We start from the raw sequence: 13,863 nt of genomic DNA, 5'->3' as shown, positions 1-13,863 counted from the left end.
GAATGGCACAGAATGTAGCAATCCTTTTTCTACCAAGGGGGACTAAAGAGGGGGGGTAACAGTGACAGTCGCTTGCTATGGAAATTTGCATTTCTATACAGCTGCTAAATTCAACAAGCTTCACTTTATGAATTAAAACAGTGTCTTATTTATTTTATTTATTTAAAAAGGTATGTGTGTGCGCGTGTGTGTGCATGTGTGTGTGTTTGAGTGTGTGCTCGTGTATGTGCATGTGTGCGTGTGCACGTGTTTGTGTGTGTGTATGTGTGTTTGTTTGTGGAGGAGAAGCGGGACTAAAAGAAAAAACCTTTCTACATATACATCCAAAAGGTGATATTATAACAAGATTATAAATTAAGAAAACAAATGTATTTATTTTTCGGTTTAGTTTTTTTTTTTTGTTAATTGTATTTACAGTTATCATATCTGCTGCCTGCATGTTTGGCTATGTTAATTTTTGGTTTATTTTCAATTTCTTTCGGAAATAAGCTCAAAATAGAAAACAAAGAGGATCATTCCTAATCTTCTCAAATATCCAATTCTACGGTAAGAAATAAAAGTCTGCGCAACAGTGCAAGTTTTTTCGCTTAGTGAAATTTCTAAAAAGTGTAAACACGCTATGCGCCTCCCCCACACGTGTACTCTGATGAAGTACTGTACATCTGCCAGACCACAGCATACATACATAAGCACACACGCACGCAAACATACGTTCACAGAGGAACACATTCATATCAAAAGCACACGTAGAAAATCGTACATGCACACACACAGCACACACGCACCAGTACATATCCAAGCCATGTGAGACCTTCTCAGTTTCACTCTGCAATTCCTATCTGTTCCTTGTGTGCTATCTCTGCCATGTTTAACTCACTGCTCACTCAAAGCCACGTATGTGGCCTTCCAGAGGTGCAAAATCCAGATTCAGAAAATAAATAATAAATAAGTCCTCCCTGATATTTTGTTGCAATCACCTGGCAATTAGCACTATTCTTCAGGCAGGAGGTAGAACTCATTTGTGAAATCAATTGGCTGTGTTCATAGTTGAAAGAAACACATGGCAGGAAGTTTACTTTCTGACCCCTGGACTGTCCAGCTCTGTAGCCTTCGTAGCAGTGGCTGAATTATATATCATAAAATGGAAAGACCTTGGGTACAAACCCCTGCCCCGCCCGCTCAAAAGAAAGCCTCACCTCATCATCCTTGTACCAGGACAGGGTCTCGGCGGTCAGCACGAACCAGTACTCCTTGGATCCGCCCTTCATGATGCCAATGTTGTTGATGGTAAGCCAGCCCTTCCTGATTACCTGGACGAGGCAGAGAGAGGGGATACACGGCGGTCAGGTCGGGGTTGGACACACACACACACACACCTGTAGCTCCGATCTCCTCTCACCTCTCCTCAGCAGGACTGGACCCACTGCTTCTGAGAGCCTGTGCATGTCTATGTGCGTGTCTATGTATATGTGTGTTTGCGAGTCCACACATTACCAGGCTCCTGCAAACTCTATGAGAAACAGCTTTCTTCTTTTTCCTTAGAATGCAGTCATTTTGGTTACAGAGTGCCAGGTAAGAAAGCATATTTAAATATAAGTAACCACAGTAAATAGGCCACTATTTGGTTAAATGGCCTATGGGAGAGAAGATTAGGGATCTTACAAAACAAGAATCAGGCTTTATCTCCTCTTCTCTCTTTTTCTCTGTTCACAAGAGAAGCCTGCGGCAATGCAGATTACCTGCTCAAATGAGAAGTCTATTTGACTATTTTCGCTGCATTTTCAAGTCTAAAATAAAAACTGAAACAGGGTGTTACATAGGTTATGTCAGGAAAAAACCAGAAATAACCTCTGTTCATCTAAATTAGCAGGATGGCTCTCTTCACACACACACACACACACACACGCGCGCACACACACACGCACACGCGCGCACACACACATCAGGGCTTGGCCTACTCACCATTATCTCATCCTGAGGGAGGAGTTGCCATAGCAACAGAGGCAAAGCAAAGGAGAAGAGAAGGGGTAAGAAAGATCCATTAGAAACAGAAACAAAATCAGAGCAGAACCCAGTGGAAAAGAATAAAGAATGGTACCCAGCAGAACAGTAAAATGGGCAATTAGAATGAAAAGAAGTGAGCGGAGCAGGGAAGTGGGGGGCTGCTGTAGATTGGAAAATGAATGAATAGAAAGGAAAAGAGAACATTTAGAAAGGCAAGAACCCAAGTGCAGCAGACCCATCACAAAGAAAAGACTGGCGAAATGCCACCATCATCTATACAGGCCTGTTCGTTGGGTTTTAGTTCTCAGTGGTGATGACGTCATTGACACATCAACATCCTGAAGCCAATAGGGGTCTGTCCATCCCCTCCCACCTACCCTTCCTCCAATGAGAGCACTGCACCCACCATAGTATTACACCCTAGGGTGACATCACCTTGACAGGGAATTTGGAATGACCACGCATCAGAGAAGCGCAAGTGGCATGACCACGCCCACCAAAAAACACCAATCTCCCCTGAGCCACGGCGGCAGTGTGAGGACACGCGGTCCTACAGCAGGACAGGCGCGGGCATCGCCCTCTCCAGGGGCTCAGTGCCAAGTGACCTCGGGCAGGGGAGACGTGCGTGACCGCGACCACATCTACGCTCCATGGCCATGCCAAAATTAGACCATATAATGGTTGTTAGCTTAGCATACCGTGCCAGGTGGCCAAAGGCCCGCAGAAAAACAGAAGAAAGAAGAGCTAATTGACTGCCCTAAAGAATGTCATAAAGAAAGAAATCAAAACATAGTAAAGCAGATGTGGAGGAACGTCTTATGATTTTCAGCCAAGAACTGCAGACTCTGCAGCCTAATATTCCACAATGGACCCCCCCCCACCCCCACCCCAACCGGCGACAGCAACTGCAGGGATCATGACCAGACTAAACAGACTGTATGGCCTGTACTCAATGAATTGTGAATGGAGATGATCGCATTTCCATTTATATGCTTTCATTGGCAGATGTTAGTTTATCATCCACTTACAGACAAGCATACATAGTACGACCAGATGGACATAAATATTTTCACACAACAAAAGAACATTACTATATAAAACACAGCAGTACACACAGGTCCTGATCTTTGGCATGTGCACAACCTTTTAGCACACACAAAACTGATTTAAAAAAACCAAGGATTGGTGCAACAACAAAAAAATTGCATGACCAATTACTGGTCAAGTTATTGGTTTTGCATGCGCTTAAAGGTTCTTCATGTGCTAAAGGTCTTAGTAAATCAGGCCCATAGTGTAACACGTAAAAGACCAGAGTGAAGGGCACAGCCTAAAAACAAGCTACAGTAGCTGTAACTGTACAGCTGCGGTGAAGCTGCAGAACTCATTGATACACGTTTAAGAAGGGGAACTGAGCAAGAAGAGATGGACAGAAGAATGCGTGGATGAGAGAGGAGTGTATATAAGAAAGAAGACATGGAAGACCTGAATTCAAGATGGCACGAATCAGGATAAAGATGGGGGGGGTGTGGTCTGGTTAATCCAAATATTGCAGTGACACTCCAAACCAGTAGATGGTGACATGTCGCTGTGGCATACCTGATTCCCAGAGGCCTTCTTCTTGCTCATCTGGTTGCTCCTCTGCTGGGCACTGTGGGCAAAGAACAGCGAGAGGCAGGTTGGTATGTTCACCGCAGCCTTCGACCATGTTTCTGTGAACAGTATGATGAGCTCAATGGGTACAGGGACTGGCACACATACTTGGCAAAGCCGATGAAGTCCTCGTGATTGGTGTTCATGTAGGCCAGCTCGATGTCAATCAGCAGCATCACCTAGCAACAACAACACACCAAAGAGGTCTGCACATCATATAAGACATTTCCCAGAAAAAGCTTTAATCATCAGCACAAAGGCGACCTAGATTCAGACGTTGGGCCCTCCAGACCAGACTAAAAGCTTTCACGTCAACGCTGGGTCACGCTTTCTGATATACCATTGCATTTTGCAAAATATAGATATGATGGACAAAGAGTCTACTTTACTTCCTTAATCCAATGTCATCTGCTGTTTCTTATATGCTCTCTGGAGTTTTTCTCACTGAAATTGGTTGTAGATAAGGCTGAGAGGTTTCTCTGAATATCTGATAAAGAACTCTGACACACATCGTTAGAATTGATCATCATTAAAAGACTCCTGTGGTAGCAAAAGTTATATTTCAACATCAATGAAATATTTGATAAACGGAAGTGCTGTCAGGCTATCTAGATATGAAACAGTTAATGAAAATCCACCCAGCCCAGACTATCACACAGGGCATGCAAGCTGAGTAGGCATGTTTTTCAGGGTGTGCAGAGGGGAAGAGTAATATTACTCCCAATACTTTCCCACTCTAACACCGCTCCCACCCTGAGAGCCCAGGAACACACTGGCTCAGTCGCCAAGCAGTCACATACTTACTTTAAACTGAATTTTCTTTCTAAGCACAAGAAAATAATATCACATTGTGGTAATTATCAAAAATATCCCTGATAAAAGTTCAGGACAGAGATGGAGGAGGACAAATGCAGCGACGTTAATGAAAACTGTGAATTTTATATTCTAGGAATTTTAAAAGAAGGGCAAGAATGCACAACAAAATATGCAGTAAAACAAAGAGAACAAACCCAAGAAAGATATTCGTTGTTTTTATGTGCGTGGTGAATATCACTTGTCTCTAACTTCCAGTTGATTAAAGCTAATAATTCCCTTTATTTAAGTGTTCACTGATTTAGTGCCATATAATAGGACAGGTTAACAGAGGCCTAAAAGTAAAATATTTAAAAAATGAATTATATATTTTTAATTATATGTTTTTATATTATTTTTTTCTTCATGCTATTTCCAAAGGGTTGGAGTGATGTGCAGCATTTACAATGCTCAGCTCCACTCACATGCTCTGCTACTAGGAATGATTATTACAAAATACAGAATAGCTCTTTTTCTGTGAAGTAGGGAGGTGTTTTCAGCCATCTCTTTTCTTTGAAAACTAATGCGAAGGGAGACAAAAATAGAGCAATTTATTTCAAAAGTCCTTTTCATTAAATAGGCTTTTTCATTAAATAGAATTTCAGTGGCTGCCACAGGAGCATTTGAGTACGCATGCTAGGTGAGTGCACTTAGTATGTATGTTGGGAAAGTGCACTGGGTATGTATGTTAGGTAAGTGACAGAGTATGTATGTTAGGTGAGTGCACTGGGTATGTATGCTAGGTGAGTGCGCTGGGTATGTCTGTTAGGTGAGTGCACTGGGTATGTATGCTAGGTGAGTGCACTGGGTATGTATGTTTGGTGAGTGCACTGGGTATGTATGTATGTGAGTGCACTGGGTATGTATGTTTGGTGAGTGCACTGGGTATGTATGTTTGGTGAGTGCACTGGGTATGTATGTTTGGTGAGTGCACTGGGTATGTATGTTAGGTGAGTGCACTGGGTATGTATGCTAGGTGAGTGCACTGGGTATGTATGCTAGGTGAGTGCACTGGGTATGTATGTTTGGTGAGTGCACTGGGTATGTATGTTATTTGAGTGCACTGGGTATGTATGTTTGGTGAGTGCACTGGGTATGTATGTTTGGTGAGTGCACTGGGTATGTATGTTATTTGAGTGCACTGGGTATGTATGTTTGGTGAGTGCACTGGGTATGTATGTTTGGTGAGTGCACTGGGTATGTATGTTTGGTGAGTGCACTGGGTATGTATGCTAGGTGAGTGCACTGTTTATGTATGCTAGGTGAGCGCACTGGGTATGTATGTTTGGTGAGTGCACTGGGTATGTATGTTTGGTGAGTGCACTGGGTATGTATGTTTGGTGAGTGCACTGGGTATGTATGTTTGGTGAGTGCACTGGGTATGTATGTTTGGTGAGTGCACTGGGTATGTATGTTTGGTGAGTGCACTGGGTATGTATGTTTGGTGAGTGCACTGGGTATGTATGTAGGTGAGTGCACTGGGTATGTATGTTTAGGTGAGTGCACTGGGTATGTATGTTATGGTGAGTGCACTGGGTATGTATGTTTGGTGAGTGCACTGGTATGTATGTTATTGAGTGCACTGGGTATGTATGTTTGGTGAGTGCACTGGGTATGTATGTTTGGTGAGTGCACTGGGTATGTATGTATTTGAGTGCACTGGGTATGTATGTTTGGTGAGTGCACTGGGTATGTATGTTTGGTGAGTGCACTGGGTATGTTGTAGGTGAGCACTGTATGTATCTAGGTGAGCGCACTGGGTATGTATGTTTGGTGAGTGCATGGATGTATGTTTGGTGAGTGCACTGGTATGTATTTGTGAGTGCACTGGGTATGTATGTTGGTGAGTGCACTGGGTATGTATGTAGGTGAGTGCACTGGGTATGATGCTAGGTGAGGCACTGGGTATGTATGTTTGGTGAGTGCACTGGGTATGTATGTTAGTTGAGTGCACTGGGTATGTATGTTTGGTGAGTGCACTGGGTATGTATGTTATTTGAGTGCACTGGGTATGCATGTTTGGTGAGTGCACTGGGTATGTATGCTTGGTGAGCGCACTGGGTATGTATGTTTGGTGAGTGCACTGGGTATGTATGCTAGGTGAGCGCACTGGGTATGTATGTAGGTGAGCGCACTGGGTATGTATGTTTGGTGAGTGCACTGGGTATGTATGTTTGGTGAGTGCACTGGGTATGTATGCTAGGTGAGTGCACTGGGTATGTATGCTAGGTGAGTGCACTGGGTATGTATGTTTGGTGAGTGCACTGGGTATGTATGCTAGGTGAGTGCACTGGGTATGTATGCTAGGTGAGCGCACTGGGTATGTATGCTAGGTGAGCACACTGGGTATGTATGCTAGGTGAGCACACTGGGTATGTATGCTAGGTGAGTGCACTGGGTATGTATGCTAGGTGAGCGCACTGGGTATGTATGCTAGGTGAGTGCACTGGGTATGTATGCTAGGTGAGTGCACTGGGTATGTATGTCAGGTGAGAGCATCAGATGTGGCTCACCTGGTTCTTGGTACGACTCTCGCGGTCACGGATATGCTGTGTGACGATCCTCTCCATCTCCTCTCTCAGCATGGGGTACTGGGCCAGCTGTGGGTGCGAGAGCAGAGCACAGTGTGACACAGGTGGGCCGATGCACAGCGGGCACAATATTATCACTCCACAGTTTGTGCAGCATCACCGCAGTGCATGGAGTGCAATGTCCCTGCAGCGCAGATAAGGGTAGCAGATAGTTCCAGTCACGTTCCACTGCACTCACTAAAAATCCATCAATGGCTATAATGCAACACTAAATAGTGTTTCCAACTTTCACCTCAGAAATGTTCACTGGTTATGTCGAAATAAAGAGGAACATGAATGCGGAATAATAAACAGAACAAGTATATATGTAGCTCCAACACCAACTATTCAAACTCAGGATTTAATTTGAAAACTTTATTTTGCTATATTTATACTGGGCTAATGAAGACCAATGCCTGAAACTATAATGCTGTATTTGGCATTTTGTTTGAATTGGATGGGCTGCACATGAAACAAATATTTGGGAAATCATTTGGGAAAGAGCTGATAACAGGGTGGACAGAGCCAGAATGGCCGAATAATGATCACGCCATTGCTTACTATGATTCCTCTTGGAACCAAAGCACACAGCTGTGCCTCTTGCATCTGGACGTAAGGCTTCCCATGCGACAGTCAGCTTTTAATGGCTGAAACGAAACTCTTGCACTTCAGGATGCCTGCGGCTAGATCGCAGCTTCATTGCTCAGAAAACACCGGAAAATACTTAAAAACACCAAGGCTCTCTCTGGAGAGCTTTCCCTGAGGCACTACAGCTCAACACAGAGTAATGCCACTCAACAATCCCTTAACTTAACTTCAGACCTCCAGACTTACGGTACAAGTTCTGACTTAGGGAGCACTAAGCAATAAAGTACACAGTGTGTTTAAAATGCACAGTGAATGAAAGAGTAAATTAGCACTCTAGTGAGGATATTTCTGCACAATCCAGTCTTTTAACCCTTGAAGCTGTGAAATCACAAACATGTGATCAAAATGTTCTTAACTGTACATTCTAATTCTGATGTAACAATCACTACTGGCAACAGAAAGCAACGGAGTTCTAGAACACTGATTTAAATTTTTCAACAAAAAAAAAAAACCCACTCTTCAAAGGGTTAAAGACCTACAGATGTTATTCAGGGTCACACAGCCCCCACCTCAGCATGCAGACACCCAAATCTCAACTCAGAATGAGCCACAGGGTGAGAGAGAGAAAGAGGAAGATGATGGTGATAAACTGAAGGGCAGGTGCCTCACCTTCCTGGTGCACTGTCTGACGGTATTGACCAGCTCAGAAATGACCATGTCCACACACTTCTGGCACGGCTCCTTGATCTTCCCGATCAGCCTCTTCACGATGGTCTCGAAGGCCATGTCCGGAGTGAAGAGACCGGTTCTGATGAGCGTAACCAACAGCCAAGCGGGGTGAAGGAGAAAGGGTTAGAAAAGAGAGAACATAAGTAAGTAGTTGGCTCCAGTATCAGTGTTTCAGTCACATATTTCAATGTAAGTCAATGGTAACAATGCAGTCAAAATACAAAGTCAATCATTTCTCCCACAAGAAAATGTAGTTGCAAGAGATATTTTTTCTTTGTACAAAGTCTCCCCATGTGCCGATGTGTTCAGTTACTGTGGGACAAGACTGTAATATTTCGTGGACGAATCAGGGACAGTTTGTGTCACTGCCAAGTCACTGTATCTCACGCGCTTAGTGGATGACTGGGCTTCATGTCCCTACTGCGCAGTCTCTGGCTCCAATTTGTACAACATGGCGGCGGCCACAAACTGCCCTTCCCTAGCTTCAAAACGCTCTTCACCAAACCCATGAAGAGTCAATGGGTGACATCACAGAGACTTTGTCTACAGTCTATGGTCTGAACACGTAGACCATGTGATCTGTTTGGACAGAAACAAAGCAGGCAGCTCGGAGGAACTTAAATTAGAAACAGACTTTACATGTTTTTTAGTGGAGAAACCTGCCTTGTGTTCTCTTCTGATCCCATAAACATTTACGCTGGCATTTTAATGAGCCTGTTTTTTTTTTTTGTTTGATTACTGCCGCTCAAACTTTTGATTCTCTGTGTAAAATATTACAGAAAAGGTAACTGGGTGGTCTCTTGAGCGAGAGATTGACGGCTCTTACTTCGACAGTAAGAACTGGTACCTAAAGGAATTTCCCTCATTTTGCATTATATAGTCAGATCACACTCTACGAAGGAAGTATTTTTTTGAGACCATTCCAATACGTACTGAAGGCAACCAGACGAACACATGTGAACACATACACCACTCACATTCATCACATCATCATATGCATTCCATCACATTCAGTTACAGGTTATATGTGTTTTGATATATTCTTATTATTTCTATTCGCAGTACTCTATCCCATCCCCCACCCCAGGGCCTCCGATATGTCTGAAAAACAGGGCCATGGGTTGGGGGGGGGGGGGGGGGGGGGGGGCTAGGGGGTGAATGGAAAGAGAAGGAGGGGGGCCTAAATAGTTTCACTTCCTTGCTGGAGTGTCGTTTTCCATATGTGGGACCACAGCAGTCTGAGAAGTAAAAGGAGAGAAACAGAGAATACTGATGCAGAGAGAGAGAGAGAGAGAGAGAGAGAGAGCGAGAGAGATGGAGAGACTATGAGAGAAAGAGTATGACAGAGGGACTGAGAGAGAGGGGGAGAGAGAAGGAAAGACAGTGAGAGAAAGAATATGAGAGAGGGACTGAGAAACAGGGAGAGAGAGAAAGAGGTAGAGAGAAAGAGTGAAGCCCACAGATTCCTGCGCCAAGTGGTCCCCTTCACATTTACTCTGTTGGCAGGAAGACCCCCCCCCCCCCCACCCCACGCACTCAGCAATCTCTCTCTGGACCCTGGAGAATCACTGTTCAATCAACCCTATGTATGTTTCAGCAGCGGTACTGCTCATCGCATGAGAACAAGACCTCTGTGGGCGCTAACCTCTGAAAATAACACTGTCGCTTTAAGAAATAAAAACCAAGGCAGCATTCCGTAAGTACAGAATATTGCATGAAATGGCCTGTGAATAATTTCTCATTACTGTACAAATACAGAAGCAATTTTATTATCAGTCTTGTCCTCATGAGATGTCTAAACATATTGGAGTGTGACATTCACTGTGCCCAGAACCAGTACACAGAGGAGGGAGGGGAGGGTAGGGTAGAGAGAAGGCAGGTAGTGGGGCAGGTAGTGCATTGAGAGGGTAGGTAGAGCAAAGAGAGAGCAGGTAGGGCAGAGAGAGGGTAGGTAGGGCAGAGAGGATGGCAGGTAAGGTAGAGAGAGGGCAGGTAGGGTAGAGAGAGAGCAGGTAGGGCAAAGAGTGAGCAGGTAGGGTAGAGAGAGGGCAGATAGGGTAGAGAGAGGGCAGGTAAGGTAGAGAGAGGGCAGGTAAGGTAGAGAGGGGGCATATATACAGAGAGAGGGCAGACAGGGTAGAGAGGGGGCATGTAGTGCAGAGAGAGGGCATATAGGGTAGAGAGAGGGCAGGTAAGGTAGACAGGGAGCAGGTAGGGTAGAGAGAGGGCAGGTAGGATAGAGAGAGGGCAAGCAGGACAGTGAGAGGGCAGGTAGGGCATTGAAAGAGCAGGTAGGGTAGTGAGAGGGTAGGTAGGGTAGAGAGGGGGCAGGTAGGGCAGAGAGGGGGCAGGTAGGGTAGAGAGAGAGTGGGGAGAGCACGCAGGCCAGAGGGGAGGCCATCTCTGAGGAGCAGGGGGAACCTGCCTGATGCCGTGGATGTTCTTGATGGCGTAGCTGATCTCCTTGCGCAGCTCCTTCTCATCAAACTCCATCTGCAGACAGAGAGGAATAAACACAGACAGCGAGTAAGTGCACGGCTGGCGTATGGGCCCATACACTAAACACACGCATTGGGTTGTACTCACTCCAACACAGCTTTCTATGGAGTTTCTTTCAGCCACTGAAAACAGTCAGTCATATACTTCAACAATGATTTAAAAAAAAACATAACCACTGTAACAGACGTATCAGAATAATAATGCTCTTATGGAACAAAGTGAGTATGGTGGTATACTCACTACTCCATAAACATGCGTATAGTTGACTTCACTGAATACAATAAGAATGACAAAGAGCAACGTTGTTGCAGTTTTGTTGTATGCGTGTGTGTGTGTGCGTGCGTGCATGTGTTTACTCGCACCTTGACCAGCTCGAAGGGGAATCGCTCGTGGAAGATACGGTTGATCCTGGCTCCGCCTGACAGCTCATAGGTATCGATCTGGTCCCCAGAGCCCTCGATGCGCTTCTCAAAGTCCACCGCAAACTGCTGGACCATCCTGTACACACAGAGAGCCTCTGTGTCATCGGCACCAATGGCTAGGCCGTTCTTCAAACGTAGGCCAAAACACAATTCAGCCCCGCAGCCTGGTATAGATGTGGCACAAACGGTGTTTACCAACTCTCAGATACCCACCCACCAACGATCTACCTACCTGCAGACATGCACTCTCAACCGCAAAAAATCTATCTACTCCATATTCCAGTGCAAAACCACATCCATGAGGCACTGCGAATTCACCTTAGTTTCCAAGCCTACCATCATATGGGGTGACATAGCTCAGGAGGTAAGACCGATTGTCCGGAAGTTGGAGGGTTGCTGGTTCAAACCCCGCCCTGGGCGTGTCGAAGTGTCCTTGAGCAAGACACCTTACCCCTAACTGCTCTGGCGAATGAGAGGCATCAATTGTGAAGCGCTTTGGATAAAACCATTTACCATGTGAACTGCAGAATGAAAAAAGAGAGGAGTGGGAGAGAGCCTGCGTGTGCGCTTACACGCGTGAGTATGGCTTATGCCAGATCAGCGGCTGTGGCGCTTGTGTCCCACCTGTTTCTGTGGCGGGACCACGGCAGCTGTCGCGACTTTGTGAAAGCTCACAATGACTTGCACGTGCATTACAATCGTTGTTACACATGTAAAAGGTTTATGTTGGGGGGGGGCAGTTCTTGCTTGTGTCAGGAAAGCTATAGTGGTTGTAATGATTTGTTCGTATTTAAAAAGTTATCGCACCAGTTACATGTCTTTGTCCAGGCTTCTGTTTGTGTTAACGCCTGTTGCGGCTAGTGTGTCAGTCTGAGAGGTTATAGCAGTTGCAGTGGTTTGAGTGCTGGTAGCAGAGGTGGTAGCGGCCATGATTAAGATGGCGGCCACAGGAGACTCACTGCAGCAGGGCCTTGGTCTTTCGGGACGGGTCGTCAGGGCGGAAGTTCTTGTACTCCTCCACCTCCTTCTCAATGGACAGCAGCTGGCTCTGCAGCTTGTTACGGAGGCCAGGCAGGGTGTCTCGGATATGATTGGTCAGTTGCTACAAGAGGAGGTAAGGGATTGGCTTAGGCACAGCCCCTCAGTTAATGAGGCTTCTTACACAGTCTTTTTTCAGAAGTCTCGAAGTAAAATATGCACTCAAGAAAAGAAAAGATTTTTAAGGCCAAATGCATTCACACTGATTTCAGTTATCCTTGTTCATCATTAGAACATACTGTGTGAAAAATCAATGACTTTCATGTTCATGGCATAAGAGATCAGATAATGGAGCTGGAAAGTCCAGGAGTCAGAAAGTAGAAGCCCTGCTATGTGTTTCTTCCACCCATATACTCAGCCAGCTGATTTCACTACTTAGTTCCACCTCCTGGCTGAATAACCATATTAATTGTGCTAATTAGCAAATCCAGGTGAAACAAAATACTGGGGAGGACTTCTGAACCTGGATTTTTCACCTCTGTGCATGGCGTTACCTGTCTTGTTTTGCTTTGCTCACCTGGTTGAGGACTTTCTGCAGGTAGGGCGTGCCCATACGCTCGGCCAGGTGTCTGTAACCCGGGTGCGACAAAAAGAACTTCCTCTCGGCAGCCATGGCCGCCGCGATGTCCTTCTTCCCATCGATATCCTTCTGGCTGCGGTTCACCACCCCAATGTAGCCTATAGGAGGCAGCACAAGGCCACAAGGAGTATAGCAGTGAGCCACCATTATGGACAGGCACATGGAACTCTCTCACTCAGTCAGATCATCCAGGCATTACAATTATGCAAACTAGGATCTAAACTAAAAATACTCTTCAGTCTCTTAGGAAAATCTGTTCCAAACTGAAGACCCTATCATTTAAAATAAGGAGAGCACTCAACAGTGCCAACATCTGTTTGCCTCATCATTGACACAGCACAACTTTATTTAAATGTTTGATTTAATTTTCTGACTTAGCATAATCCAAAATGTATTTTAGTTTTTAATGTTTTTGTTCTATGTAACATATGCATACAATTTTCTTAATAGAATTCTTCATGTCTAATTTGTAAATAATAGTAATGTAAACTAGACTCTCATATTTCAGTAATTTCATTTCTTAATATAATTTATGTAAATTGTTTATTCATTTACGCTGGCTCCTTCACCTGAAGTCCCCCCTTGCAAAAATAAAGTAATACAATTTTACTCTATTCTATTCTAGTCGGAAAATCACACTGTAATTCAATCCTGCTATAAAACTATTGCCAGAAATAAGAAGAGTCGGGCTTGGTTGTGTTTGGATGGGAATCTTTCTGGGGAAACCCAAATAGCTTCTGTAACTGCTGTTGCCAGCCCAGTAGGGGGCAGTCTTCTCTCTGGACACAGGAGAGAGAATCAAGGCCTCAGTGCAGTGATGGAGACAGTGGCCGTGTCAAAATCATGGAACTATTGAGTATAGTTGCTGAGTACACTGGGTGAGAAGGTTGTTAAATAGACAAAATTATTTTTTTATAAATTAAGAATACTT

The 13,863-nt window shown here is 44.7% G+C and overlaps 1 protein-coding gene across 6 annotated transcripts in view; it reads right to left on the bottom strand.

Annotated features, from left to right (window-relative positions):
- The window catches only part of dnm1b (dynamin 1b), a 63,823-nt gene that overhangs the window by 23,488 nt on the left and 26,472 nt on the right, over positions 1 to 13,863 (bottom strand). For 5 of the 6 annotated variants that reach the window (XM_064354561.1, XM_064354564.1, XM_064354558.1 and 2 more), the window contains exons 6-15: positions 12,870 to 13,030; positions 12,274 to 12,416; positions 11,255 to 11,390; positions 10,819 to 10,886; positions 8,334 to 8,472; positions 7,020 to 7,106; positions 3,763 to 3,833; positions 3,601 to 3,652; positions 1,963 to 1,974; positions 1,197 to 1,310 (exon numbers count right to left, since the gene is read on the bottom strand). In XM_064354561.1, the coding sequence (XP_064210631.1) occupies positions 1,197 to 1,310; positions 1,963 to 1,974; positions 3,601 to 3,652; positions 3,763 to 3,833; positions 7,020 to 7,106; positions 8,334 to 8,472; positions 10,819 to 10,886; positions 11,255 to 11,390; positions 12,274 to 12,416; positions 12,870 to 13,030 (983 nt within the window). The remainder of the gene's footprint in view (positions 1 to 1,196; positions 1,311 to 1,962; positions 1,975 to 3,600; positions 3,653 to 3,762; positions 3,834 to 7,019; positions 7,107 to 8,333; positions 8,473 to 10,818; positions 10,887 to 11,254; positions 11,391 to 12,273; positions 12,417 to 12,869; positions 13,031 to 13,863) is intronic. The other variant, XM_064354560.1, reaches the window with a different exon arrangement.

This window comes from Anguilla rostrata, chromosome 10 (assembly GCF_018555375.3).
Source record: "Anguilla rostrata isolate EN2019 chromosome 10, ASM1855537v3, whole genome shotgun sequence".
NCBI classification, from domain to species: Eukaryota; Metazoa; Chordata; class Actinopteri; order Anguilliformes; family Anguillidae; genus Anguilla; species Anguilla rostrata.
Note: the sequence above shows the minus strand (reverse complement) of the source record. Positions and strands in the feature narration are given on the sequence as shown.